The following is a 14454-nucleotide window of genomic DNA, read 5'->3' as shown; positions in this document are numbered from 1 at the left end:
GATTATTTTTCCTTTGTTCCGAGTTGGGAGTGAGAGTGTTAGATTCAAGTTCTTTTTTGGCCATTTTCTCCTCAGTCTATCTCTGCTGGAAGTATTTGATGCAAGGAAGCGTTAATGTAAGAAAGCCTATTGATTTCCTGACATAGGCCATATGAATACAGTCCAAGTCAATAGGCTTTTCTTTAGGTCATGTGAGGTGTTTCTTTGATAGGATCTGACATTGCAATGAAAAAACAGAATTCTTACCATTATTGGGGCTAACATGGAGACAATTAGTCATATCTGTTTATGCTGTATAGCCAACTCCTATGTTTGGCCGTGACAACGACCAGAGGAGTTGGTTCTAGATGCGCAAAGAGGTCAATGGAACTCGACCAAAACAATGAAAATGTCATGGAAACACGTGGGGGAAAGATCCCGAATCTCTTTATTGCCCCCCTGCAAAATTAGCCAACAAGTAGTCTATTGTTTATATGTGTATTTCACACTATGTTGAGGTAAACATCAGAGTATAATGCTTGTATGGATGTCAACCCCAATACATGTTAATGTCATTGTCAACAATAAACTGCATTACAGTTCAAAACGACTTTGACTACCACCACTAATTTCTGTATGCTAGCTATGCTACCAGCTTATACGAATGGGAGTTAGCGTTTAGCAGTCACTTCTTCTAAACCTGAAAAAGGACAACTTCTAAATGTTATGCAGCGAAAACAGCCAAATACCCTGTATATCCAAATCGGACTTTAGTAACCACACTGTGGGCCTGTTACAATACATAAATCATGACGGATTTGAAGAATATCCACTTTGTTAAATCAGATTTCTTGAAACGTGCGCCAATCCGGCATCCTTCTTCTATCCCCCACGGTATGTGTTCCATTGACCTCTTTACCGCATCTATACAGCACAAACTGATTTTGGACCAGGCTAGGAGACAATATCAATGTCTATACTAAATGTGACAATACTGTCAAATACTTAATTCCGGTTTCATTCTCTTTTTCCAGATGGACTGGCTCACACCGGAGATGTGAAGTGTGTTATGTGAAGCCAAGGTGTCATCCCACCTTGCAGGTGGTGGGGAGAGATGCTGCACTCTGTTGCCATGACAGCAGAAGTCCTGTTTGTTATGTGGTTTCTCATGACCAGTACTCAGTGTAATCCCGTGGCAGACTTGTTGGTGAGCCGGGAACACTTTGAGCGCGTCCTGACCCAGGCCAGAGAGGACAAGCATGACAAGCAGCAGGCCTCGGAGGGGGTGCTCAGTTACAGCACCCAACAACGGCTGGAGGAAATCAGCTTCATGGGCCTGGAGGCCAACAGAGGGGCCAGCAATAGAACCTCTGTCAACAGATCCAGGCCAAACTCCAGCTCCCAGAAACGTGGGGGATCCAAGGGTGGAAAGGCATCACAGGAGTTGTGGGGAGAGCAAGAGGGGGGCCTGAGTCGAGTAGACGAGGGCCCCACGAGTGAAACAAACCTCTCTCTTGACGCTATCGACGAGTACGCATATCCAGATTACAGGGGGAAGGGCTGCATTGATGAGAGTGGCTTTGTGTTTGCCATCGGGGAGAAATTTACTCCGGGGTCCTCCACGTGCCCTTGCCTCTGCACGGACGAGGGACCCCTGTGTGCCAAGCCTGAATGTCCCAAAGTTCACCCTCGCTGCATCCGGGTGGACACCAGCCAGTGCTGTCCAGAGTGCAAGGAGAAGAAGAACTACTGTGAGTTCAGGGGAAAGGTCTACACAACGCTACAAGAGTTTAAGGTGAGTCAGGAAATTAGGTCTTTAAAGATTTACAGGGTAGTATTCTCTAGGAACCAAACGAAAGCAAACGAGCCAAAACGGGAAGGGATTACCTGAACGTGTCCAATAAGAAATGCTTGTGTTTGTTATCCGTTGCAAAACGTTTGGCTACATGAATACAACCCATGTGATGTTGTCACACCAATCCATAGGCAGCTTTTTTTCATGGTGCTGTTTATTTTCAGTGTGTTAAATAGGGTTTCTTTGACAGTCTGTGCTTCACGAGATCAACCTCTGAATTGAAAAGAAACTCCAGCACACTGGTGATCTACATGCGCCACAGATTGAATGTATCTTGTTACCAACGTTTCGGTCTCAGTAGACCTTCATCAGGGAAACTGTTGATAGCCTGCCAGTTGTATACTGGGTTCATCGTGAGCACTATACCAAGACAAAGATACTTTTCAATGCAGCAAGTAAACAAGCAGCCAAGCACATTTAAAATGGCAAAAATCAGCATTTATTTTATTCACACAAAGCTTGAATATTACTTGGGGCTGCTGAATTGAATAGTACTGTTTAAGCTTTTTTTCTTCATATTCTTATCTTGATACACTTGCTAGTCTTTGTGGAGTTATCTATTTTAAGCCAAGCTCAGGGGACCTCAAAAGGCCTTATCTCTTGATTTCTCGTAGAAGCTCCTTCCACAACTATACCATCAGCTTTCTATTCTATATTTGATCAAAAATGTATTATATGTGGCTGTTTAATGCGTCCCTTTGTGCTAGCACTGGAGGGTCACACCAGGAGGTTAGGTCTAAAATGGGATTTATTTCTGCTAACGCGGAGTGATACAAGCAGCTCTGTATTGAGAGGCACAGCTTGTTGCTCTGCTGGGAGAAGTCTGTGGAAAGAGAGAGACAGACAGAGAGAGAGAAGAGAGAGAGAGAGAGAGAGAGACCGACTTCCACTAAAGTAAATGGCACTATCCTCCGTGGATGCCTGCCTTGGGGATTAGAAGCAAAGCAACAGGCAGAGCCTTCTGGTTGATTGCTGTGTTCTGCGGTAGTACAGTAAGTGGCGTCTCTCTCTCGACGGTTTTCACAGTGGAATGCCAAGCCGAAGCTCGAGACGCTCTGCAATCAACTTGATCCATGCTGTTAGGATAAACCTATGGTCTCTCATTAAAAGGAAAGGCTCACATGGTCACGAGTGGCTTCAGACTGAAACCTACAGCGGTAGCATCTCCAGTCGAGGGGGGTGACTTGCTTGAAGGTGTATTGTCGACACAAGCTGCATCAGACAGTCTTTCGGACCTGTTTTTCTCCAATACTTTCAGAAATGGAAAGCTCCATTAAACAAACAAACTGTTCTCTCTACAAACTGTTCTCTCTTGTTCACAAAGCAACAAAATTGGAAGCTTCTATCTTCTGTTCCCCACTGAGCACACAATCAGCACATTGATTTCCCCATTTTCGGTTGATTGTGCATGCACTGAAGTTCATTTCTAGTCTCCTTCAAATTAAGTATTTATTTCCAATAATGTTCTGTAAGATAGGACCTTCCTGTGTTCTAAGCTTTGTGGCTGAATGTTCGATGTTCAATGTCATTATGTTGGCTTGTGGCCGGGCAGGTGTATGTGAGTGTGTGTGTGAGTGTGTGTGTGTGTGTGTGTGTGTGTGTGTGTGTGTGTGTGTGTGTGTGTGTGTGTGTGTGTGTGTGTGCGTGTGTGCGTGTGCGCGTGCGCGTGTGCGAGTGAGTGCTTGCATGAAAGAGAGATTTTTTAAACAAATAGTCTTTCTCTCTCTGCCCCCAGGTGTCTCCGTGTGAGAAGTGTCGCTGTGAGGGGAGTGGAGAGGTGTTGTGCTCTGTGTCAGCATGCCCTCAGACAGAGTGTGTGGACCCAGAGTATGAGCCCGATCAGTGCTGCCCCATCTGTAAGACCGGTGAGGGATCATGCTTGTCTCAAAACACTTACGGTACCCGTCATACCGAACACACAGCATGCACACGTGCAGCACTGAGCCATTTCATTTACCATTTGGATTTTAGTGTATGTCTTTGAGAAATCATACGTGATTGCCCAGAAAAATCATGCCTTATCATAGTTTGTTGCAGTGCTGTTCATTGATATGATAGTGTGTAAGTGAACATGTCTCTTTATTACCCAGCCCTATTTGTTTCCAATGTGAACAGATGCTCCTGGTAAGTTGCCACTATGTGCTGGTGTGAATAAAAGGCGAATCAGGGTTAGAGAATCCTGGGTTAGTGTGTGAGAGCCCTCTGATTTGAAAGCATTACACTGTCTTATAGGAGCACTTCTCTGGCTCACTGTGGATTATCTGAAGTTGTTTCAGATGATTTTAGACAGCATGTCCTAGATTGTGTCCCCTTGTTTTTCTTGGCGTGACTCTAATGCAACTTGGCAATGTCAGCAACGTTGCCTCCTTCAGCAGAAATAATGATGACTGGTGATATGTATCTCGGATGTGGCCTCTTAAAGCGATGCTGTACCACAAACAAGGGAAATGCAATCAATATGAAATTAAATATCTTCATATTTACCCTATTGCTGCAAACACTCAAAGATAAGTGGTACCAACAAAAAGTAACCAAATATATAAATATATATATATATATATATTTATTGATACACATAAATAACCAGTGTTGGTGTGGTATTTCAAGTGAAGTTGACAAAGGTGACTATGAACCTTGTCAACATCACCTGACCTTTGTCAACTTCACTTGTGAAATACCACCATTTAATATTAGTACTGCATTTTTTTCTTGAAAATACATTTAATTGCTACTGCTATTTTTCCAATAGCTATTATTGCGTACATGTGCATCCTGTCTCTTCAGCAGTAGCACTCTCTCTCTGAAGTCAGTACAAGTTCCTTGGTGCCGAGATTTGAACTACTCAGTGTTTACCCCAAAGTCAGGATTTGGTGGGTTCCATTTTCGGAGTTAAGAATCTGCAGAGAAGAGTCACAAGGACCTGCACTAGCAGAAATACGGCATATTGTATGTAGTTTCCATGTATATCAAAGATCCAAACCAATCTATGCGCTCATTCAGGCAATAAGAGCTTTGTAGTGTTATGGTTTTAAAATTAATCAAGGCCAGGTTCAGTCTCTCTATTACCATAAGATGACCACATTACAATTTTTTCCTGTTTTAGAGTAGCACTGTAAAAATGTCAAGTGGTACTTGACTGTACATTTGACACAAATTTTGTCATGGCTCCATTGAGAAGTACTTGGGTCAGTAGATTGTTACATGGGTCTCCTCCACATGGGATTGGGTGTCTTCATTGTTTCATTATGTTCCATAGGCTACATTTACGCTGTCTTGTAACAAAAATACATGTTACTCATTTTCTGGAGTCTGTAAAGGCCACTTATATCTGAATCAAGCTGAGGTTAACCTTTTTCTCATACGTCTCTGTTAATGTTGCGCTTCCAGCTGCTTTAAGGGACTATGCAAAAAAAACATGGGTGCTTCCCAATAATGATCTCCTTTCTCCTGAAGTGTACACTCATTCACTACTTGCCACAGAGCTAAAAGCATTGGATTGGTGGAGGAATTGGCTAGAGGGAGTTTCCACCCTATTTCTTATACCAATTATTTCCTTTCAAATCAGTGGTCAAGTGAACAAGTGCACACCTTGGGAGGAGGGAGACATAATTGGGAGTGTTGATGCAGGAAGTTGTGTTACTGGGCCAGTAGGCAGCATCTTCATTCTGATCTCAATGTCCCAGTGTTGCGCCATCATGGACACTAAGCAGTTTTGGTTCTCATGTATTTGATACCCTATCAAAGAAATGGAAATACATGAACACATGTTTGGTTGAGCTCATTTGCTTCCCTTGATGGTCCCTTCCCACTGGGCACAGACATCAATTCAATGTCTATTCCACGTTGGTTCAACATGATTTCATTGAAATGACGTGGAAACAACGTCGGCTCAACCAGTGTGTGCCCAGTGGGTTGCCACCTCATTCACATTTCTTACATTTTGTGTCCTTGTATGTTAACATGTAGGTAGACAACACGACTTTTCATATTTTCTTGCTTACAGTACTTTGTTGCTTACAGCAAGTGATCTTTACTTCCCTGTTCACTTCAATGTTGATTATAGATCAACCAATATTAAACAGCTTACCCATTCTCCAATGAGTTTGACTCAGGTAGTCTCTTGAGTTTTTCACTGTATCGTAGGAGTGTCAGGCTCACATACAGATGTTGTTTGAGGGGGAAACAGCTGTTGCAACCTCCTGAGAGCTCCATGCATCTGAAGTATGACATCAAAGCACCTCTCATTGCTAATGGCCATCATGATGCAGACAGGATGGGATACTCACATAAAAAGATTGTCTAGTCGTGGAAAATACCTTGTATTACTCTTTCCTTACTGACATGTTCACTATACATTATGTTTTTAGAAGAACATCTGAGAAATAGAAGTTGGTCAATTAACAAGTCATAGCCTACTTGACAAAAATGCTGTCATTTTCTTATCTCATTTTCACACACATTACATTACTATAATTAATTATGATAGTAGGCATTGTATTAACATAGTAAAAAAACCTATGTGTTGGCAAGTTTGATAACTTCATCTATTATGCAGAAAGATAATTTTGGCCTTTCAGGCATTCAAAATCATTTGTGATCGTCAGCGAGAGCACCATGTCTCAGATGTGTTGTTCACGCTGTATGCAAAGAGACACTTGAGGAAGACCCAGGGGGAGAGATGAAAGTGAGAGGTATCGCTAGCATCCAACCCAGGCAGTTGTTCATGAATATCAAAGAACATCTGTGGCATTGCAACTTTGTGAAATTAAAACAGGTTCACATCAGGTTTTTACCAGTTCATTTAACCAGGGTAATCTATAATGAAGATACAATCATCACATTATATTTGGTTTCACATAACAACTAAAATACAGATGGCAGAATGCATGCACAGGTGCAGTCAATTTAAGTGTGGAAGAAAGAGAAAAACAACTTTCTCATCCTCTTAATACTTCTAAAGATTCCATTCCCATGTTTTATGCACATTTTCAATTATACCTGTCTACACAATGTATTAAAAGTATGCTGAGGAAATTCAGCATCACTTTTGTACGTTTTAAGTTTCCTGCTGCCTCCAAGAAGGCATGAAGAAGAAAGTCAATCCAGTAGTTGATTTGACTGACTCGCAATCCCTCTGTCCTCAATATCTCAGTTGTGGTACTGGTAGCCCCTCCTTCTCGACTTCTGCTTGTGCAGACCATTGCCTTGGCAACACTCGAGGAAACAAGTGGTGCTATCGAAGGCTCAGACATTGGGGTCGACTCATCTGAGGAGGTTGTAATAAACCGGAGCCAAAACCACTTCAAATTGCACAACACAAGAGGAAGAATCCTGGGCGCTGGGCGGGAACAGCAACTTTCTCATTTAAAATGAGGGAGGTATTGGTAAAAATATTCATTGAAGAGGTTTAGATATATTTAAGAGCACTTTCAAAATGGCAGGGGTAGGAGACATACATGGCGGTGGGGATATTAGACTGCATTGATTTCCCGCTTCGAAGCAGCTCTCGACCACTCTTGATTATGAAGGAAAGAAATGTCTTGCATGATCGACAATATGACTCCTACTCATTAAATGCAAATGCTCAGATGTCCATAACCATTCAACTGTGCACCAATTTGCTATTTTTATTTCAATAATGCTCCCCGCAGACTCTATTAAACTACTTGCAATACTATTACGATGAAATATTTGTAGGTTTATTTCAGGCACTTTTGATTTAGCTTATTTTTTACTGTATCTGATGGTATAATTGATTGGACAATGACAGCTTGTGAGATAAACAAGAATGGATAATGCTCTACTACTAGATAAACACTAAAACCAAACATACCCTGTCGCTTCACAGAAGGTAAAGCCTGGCACTGTCTTACACCGTTGACTGTTCCAAAATAAAAATATGACTTTTACATGTGGCAGCATATATTCAAGACGGCACACTCATTCTAGTGCCAGATGTTGGGAAGTCAATTAATCATAGCATAGAAAATCACTGCTCCAAAGGCTCACCCCCACCCCAAACAATTTCACTTAACATTTTCACAAAGCCAAGGCATTTTGCTGCATTCATAATGCATATGTACTAAACAACTACATTACGGGAAGTGATTTCTCGCTATTCTTCTATTTTCCTTACCTCAACTCTAAGAGCCAGTAAAGTGGAGCATTAAGGATGTGTACATTATAAGGAGGTTACCCTGATTTATTTATATCTCTCGTCTACCACCAGTAGTGTTTAGCTACAGGTGCTAATGGCTGTTTCTTTCACACGCAGCCCACCTGCTCAGTGTTCAGTACCTGCATATTACACAAGCACATTTTGGACTGTCCATTTGTGCTACAGGAGGGGGTCGCAGTTCCGGAGCGACCCACTAGGTGTCATCCTCCAACCACCTTAGGCACCTCCTCACTCACAGTTTGGACTAATCATTATCTTATTGGTGTCACCTGTGTCTACCTGTTCACCTGTGTATTTATGCCCTCACTTCCCTGTGTTCCCTTGCTCAGTTTTCTCTGCTAGTTCTCGATGCCAAACAGTACTAATCAGTGTCTGATCTCGAGACGTATGTACAGGTACTTGAGAAGTGTTCTCCCTGTTTCATTGTTGTTTTCAGTCATAGTTAGTATTTCGTATGTTTGCTGTCAGCCTGTTTTTGGAGACCAATTAGCTCCTCCTTTATTTTTTTGTGACAAGTCCGTTATTTTGTATCCTGGTTTTGGGACCACCAGTAAAGATCCTTGTTTCACCATCTCTGCCTACTGCCTACTGTCTATCCTGCACTGCACCTGGGTCACACCTCACACCAACCCTTACACGTTTGTGTTTTCTGATATAGTCTGATGCTGGAGGTTATTAATGGTGGATAATGCTATTTTGAGGCCCATTTAATGTTTTTGGATAAAACCACTTTCTACTGTCAGAGAGAAGAGAGATGTTGTGTTAATGAAGCCATGGTAACTAAAAGGTTGGTATTCAAGTGATAAGCAGAAAGAAAGAGTGACAGCAATGAGAAAGCACAGTAGAGAGGCACATAATGGGTGCATTAATTAATAAGAATGAGTGTCATGCCAGACATTCTGTGCACAAATGGATGACAGGCTGTCTGTCGCTCAAGTCTTGGCAGCATAATAACTTTTCTCCTGATTTGTATTGGGGTGAAGTCTACCTCTTTATAGCATCACACTTATGATTATTTGCCAGTTTGTTCATTTATAAGCGCGTCTCAATCATTTTGATAGACTATCCTTGAGGAAATATTTTGCCTAATGTTATTAATGAATCAATTGCGACAGCAGACGGGGACATGTGGTGAGTTGTTATTCAGGGAGGGTTTCTTCAGTCTTCATCTAAAGAGTTATAAATGTGTGAGTGCTCAGATTTTGACAGCCCCAGCAAACTATTCACTATCGATTGATGCTCCAGCATGCTTCTCCTCAGTGCTTCTGTCCAGTGAAGATTCCTTTGCTTCAGCTGAAAGACTCGCAATTTATCAGTGGCAGCAGCATCTTAATACCAGAATAGTTTGCTCAAGCTCATGTTTTTTTTTAAGAAGAAACCATTCCCTGCAGCTGTATGTCATGTTGTGGTTGCAGCTCCAGGAATCTGTATTTGGGTCCATGCTGCTTGAACGAGAAGGGATGATTTATGTGAATATCTTTTTAGCCAGTTGTGGAAGACGGATGGGGCTTCTTGAGACAATATCCATCGTTTTACACTGGGAACCAGAGCTAAGTAGGTTATAATGTAGGTTACATGTACACTACCAGTCAAAGGTTTGGACAGACCTACTCATTCAAAGGTTTTTCTTTATATATATAAAAAAAGTACATTGTAGAATAATAGTGAAGACATCAAAACTATGAAATAACACATATGGAATCATGTAGTAAAAAAGTGTTAAACAAATCAAAATATATTTTATATTTGAGATTCTTCAAATAGCCACCCTTTGCCTTGATGACAGCTTTGCACATTCTTGGCATTCTCTCAACAAGCTTCATGAGGTAGTCACATGGAATTCATTTCAATTAACAGGTGTGCCTTCTTAAAAGTTAATTTATGGAATGTATTTCCTTCTTAATGCGTTTGAGCCAATCAGTTGTGTTGTGACAAGGTAGGGGGTGTGTTCAGAAGATAGCCCTATTTGGTAAAAGACCAAGTCCATATTATGGCAAGAACAGCTCAAATAAGCAAAGAGAAATGACAGCCCATCATTACTTTAAGACATGAAGGTCAGTCAATACGGAACATTTCAAGAACTTTGAAAGTTTCTTCAAGTGCAGTCGCAAAAACCATCAAGCGCTATGATGAAACTGGCTCTCATGAGGACCGCCATAGGAATGGAAGACCCAGAGTTACCTCTGCTGCAGAGGATAAGTTCATTAGAGTTACCAGCCTCAGAAATTGCAGCCCAAATAAATGCTTCACAGAGTTCAAGTAACAGACACAGCTCAACATCAACTGTGCAGAGGGGACTGTGTGAATCAGGCCTTCATGGTCGAATTGCTGCAAAGAAACCACTACTAAAGGACACCAATAAGAAGAGGAGACCTGCTTGGGCCAAGAAACACGAGCAATGGACATTAGACTGGTGGAAATGTGTCCTTTGGTCTGGAGTCCAAATTTGAGATTTTGGGTTCTAACCGCCGTGTCTTTGTGAGACGCGGTGAGGGTGAACGGATGATCTACGCATGTGTAGTTCCCACCGTAAAGCATGGAGGAGGAGGTGTTATGGTGTGGGGGTGCTTTGCTGGTGACACTGTCTGTGATTTATTTAGAATTCAAGGCACACTTAACCGGCATGGCTACCACAGCATTCTGCAGCGATACGCCATCCCATCTGGTTTGGGCTTAGTGGGACTATCATTTGTTTTTCAATGACCCAACACACTTCCGGGCTGTGTAAGGGCTGCATAAGATGACCTGGCCTCCACAATCCCCCGACCTCAACCCAATTGAGATGGTTTGAGATGAGTCGGACGGCAGAATGTTGGAAAAGCAGCCAACAAGTGCTCAGCATATGTGGGAACTACTTCAAGACTGTTGGAAAAGCATTCCAGGTGAAGCTGGTTGAGAGAATGCCAAGAGTGTGCAAAGCTGTCATCAAGCCAAAGGGTGTCTATTTGAAGAATCTCAAATATAAAATGTATTTTGATTTGTTTAACACTTTGTTGGTTACTACATGATTCCATAAGTTTTATTCCATAGTTTTGATGTCTTCACTATTATTCTACAATGTAAAAATAGTTTAAAAAAAGAAAGAACCTTGAATGAGTAGGTGTGTCCAAACTTTTGACTGGTACTGTATCTGAAGATTGATGAACAGAGATTTTACATTTCAGTGCAACTGCATTTATTAATTGAATATCGATGTTTTACAAAGTTTTATGTCTGATTTAATTATGATGTTGAAATGGTTTTGTTTGGATAATCCCTCAACTATAACATATTTTTGGTTAATGATCATATGTGCATCAGTAACATCATTTTTAATCGGAGAGACAATCCAATGAAGGTCAATGAATTTGAGCATGTCTTCCCTTTTACCACCTGTTCAGGGTTTCGGCACCATGAAACTGCTCAGTGGGACCGTTGTTGGAGTGGGTGGAATTCTAACACAACAGGGTGTCGGCATCTCAACTCTCCAGTGTTCTTACCGATATTCTACTGTGTTAAGGCGTCCGCATGCTTACCATCCGAAACAGTTCGGAACAGTTTGTGCATACAGTGGGGAAAAAAAGTATTTAGTCAGCCACCAATTGTGCAAGTTCTCCCACTTAAAAAGATGAGAGAGGCCTGTAATTTTCACCATAGGTACACGTCAACTATGACAGACAAAATGAGAAAAAACTATCCAGAAAATCACATTGTAGGATTTTTAATGAATTTATTTGCAAATTATGGTGGAAAATAAGTATTTGTTCAATAACAAAAGTTTCTCAATACTTTGTTATATACCCTTTGTTGGCAATGACACAGGTCAAACGTTTTCTGTAAGTCTTCACAAGGTTTTCACACACTGTTGCTGGTATTTTGGCCCATTCCTCCATGCAGATCTCCTCTAGAGCAGTGATGTTTTGGGGCTGTCGCTGGGCAACACGGACTTTCAACTCCCTCCAAAGATTTTCTATGGGGTTGAGATCTGGAGACTGGCTAGGCCACTCCAGGACCTTGAAATGCTTCTTACGAAGCCACTCCTTCGTTGCCCGGGCGGTGTGTTTGGGATCATTGTCATGCTGAAAGACCCAGCCACGTTTCATCTTCAATGCCCTTGCTGATGAAAGGAGGTTTTCACTCAAAATCTCACTATACATGGCCCCATTCATTCTTTCCTTTACACGGATCAGTCGTCCTGGTCCCTTTGCAGAAAAACAGCCCCAAAGCATGATGTTTCCACCCCCATGCTTCACAGTAGGTATGGTGTTCTTTGGATGCAACTCAGCATTCTTTGTCCTCCAAACACGACGAGTTGAGTTTTTACCAAAAAGTTATATTTTGGTTTCATCTGACCATATGACATTCTCCCAATCCTCTTCTGGATCATCCAAATGCACTCCAGCAAACTTCAGACGGGCCTGGACATGTACTGGCTTAAGCAGGGGGACACGTCTGTCACTGCAGGATTTGAGTCCCTGGCGGCGTAGTGTGTTACTGATGGTAGGCTTTGTTACTTTGGTCCCAGCTCTCTGCAGGTCATTCACTAGGTCCCCCCGTGTGGTTCTGGGATTTTTGCTCACTATTCTTGTGATCATTTTGACCCCACGGGGTGAGATCTTGCGTGGAGCCCCAGATCGAGGGAGATTATCAGTGGTCTTGTATGTCTTCCATTTCCTAATAATTGCTCCCACAGTTGATTTCTTCAAACCAAGCTGCTTACCTATTGCAGATTCAGTCTTCCCAGCCTGGTGCAGGTCTACAATTTTGTTTCTGGTGTCCTTTGACAGCTCTTTGGTCTTGGCCATAGTGGAGTTTGGAGTGTGACTGTTTGAAGTTGTGGACAGGTGTCTTTTATACTGATAACAAGTTCAAACAGGTGCCAATAATACAGGTAACGAGTGGAGGACAGAGGAGCCTCTTAAAGAAGAAGTTACAGGTCTGTGAGAGCCAGAAATCTTGCTTGTTTGTAGGTGACCAAATACTTATTTTCCACCATAATTTGCAAATAAATTCATTAAAAATCCTACAATGTGATTTTCTGGAAAAAAATATTCTCAATTTGTCTGTCATAGTTGACGTGTACCTATGATGAAAATTACAGGCCTCTCTCATCTTTTTAAGTGGGAGAACTTGCACAATTGGTGGCTGACTAAATACTTTTTTTCCCCACTGTATATTATGACAACATTTGGTGACGTTCTGGTTTGTTTTGGTCTTCAGCAAGGTTTTTTTTGGTTGTTCATGCACACATTTTTTCAGTGAGGCAAGCCGAATTTGGCAGCCGAAGTCTACGTCCCTTCGTTGGTGGTTGGTAAACAGTAGGGATTCTTCAATTAAGTGTTTGTTGTCATTCAAGCACACTTGTTCGGTTCGCCCAGCCGAGTTCGGCTAGGTGCCAGCCCATCCACTCCATCTACAATCCGACTAAGCTATTTTTCAGGGTAGATCAGCTCTTGGATTGACTGTATACAAGATCATTGAGATTGACTGAGAACACTTTAACACTTACCTTGATTCTTCTTTTGCCAGGGCCAAACTGTTATGCAGACACACAAGTGATCCCAGCTGGGCGCGAGGTGAAGATTGATGAGTGTACAATCTGCTACTGCACGTATGAGGAGGGCACGTGGCAGATCGAGCGTCAGGCCACCTGCAGCAAGAATGAATGCCAGGTGAGCTAGAGACTGGCCCTGGCAGTGGGTATGGGGGCAGCGCCTATGGGCCATAGGTGCTCCCGCCGTGTCCATGCCAGTCTGCACGCAACTCAATGCTAGCCTGATTGAACCAGACTGAACGCTGGTGAGCACAAACAATGGTGAGTGCAGCGTTCAGTCTAGTTGAACCACGCTAACTCAACACAGCCTTCACCCAGTCTATACCAGACATCAGGGTCACCCCCCAGACCGTATGATTTCTGCATTTATAATGACATGTATTATTAAATCAAGCTTTGTATGAAGAGTTTTAATCCACATACAGAATATTTATTTATCTATGTACTGAATTATTTATGGAGATATATAGAAGAAAAACTTTGAACTAGCCAAAACATATTTTTTATAGCCACTGCATTTTATTAAACTGCAATGTATTGGGTTAGAGGTCATATAAACATTATGGAATGTATAGAATCCTTACTGTACAGCTATCTGTGTTTTATGGAGTTAGAAACCATAGCATACTGACAGGTGGTGTCATTCTTACATGATGCACCACCTGAAGTAAAACAATGGATAACACTTGTAAGGTTTCAATATGAAAATTGTACGTAATTTTGAAAATAACTTCATGAAGAAATGTAAGAAATGACATGACTGTTTAGTGATTTAGTTATATTTTTTTGCCATTTCAATGTGTTTTGATTTTATGTGCTTTTTGTAAGCAGTTCTCTTTGTATTATGGATTCATGTTTAGAATAAACAGCAACCTGTGCGCTGTAGGTGCTTGTATGATAATATCAATC

At 41.8% G+C, this 14454-nt stretch overlaps 1 protein-coding gene across 1 annotated transcript; it reads left to right on the top strand.

Moving 5' to 3' along the window:
- Positions 1-1093: 1093 nt before the first annotated feature.
- Positions 1094-13672, top strand: LOC311110769 (brorin-like; the record flags this gene model as incomplete). Its single annotated transcript, XM_084153334.1, has 3 exons — positions 1094-1774; positions 3570-3699; positions 13521-13672. The coding sequence occupies 3 exons, from the start codon at positions 1094-1096 to the stop codon at positions 13670-13672; spliced, it is 963 nt and encodes a 320-aa protein (XP_084009460.1).
- Between the last annotated feature and the right edge of the window lie 782 nt (positions 13673-14454).

The sequence above is a fragment of the Coregonus lavaretus genome (genome assembly GCF_964263955.1).
Source record: "Coregonus lavaretus genome assembly, chromosome: 36".
Lineage (NCBI taxonomy): Eukaryota > Metazoa > Chordata > Actinopteri > Salmoniformes > Salmonidae > Coregonus > Coregonus lavaretus.
This window is presented reverse-complemented; position numbering and strand designations above follow the sequence as displayed.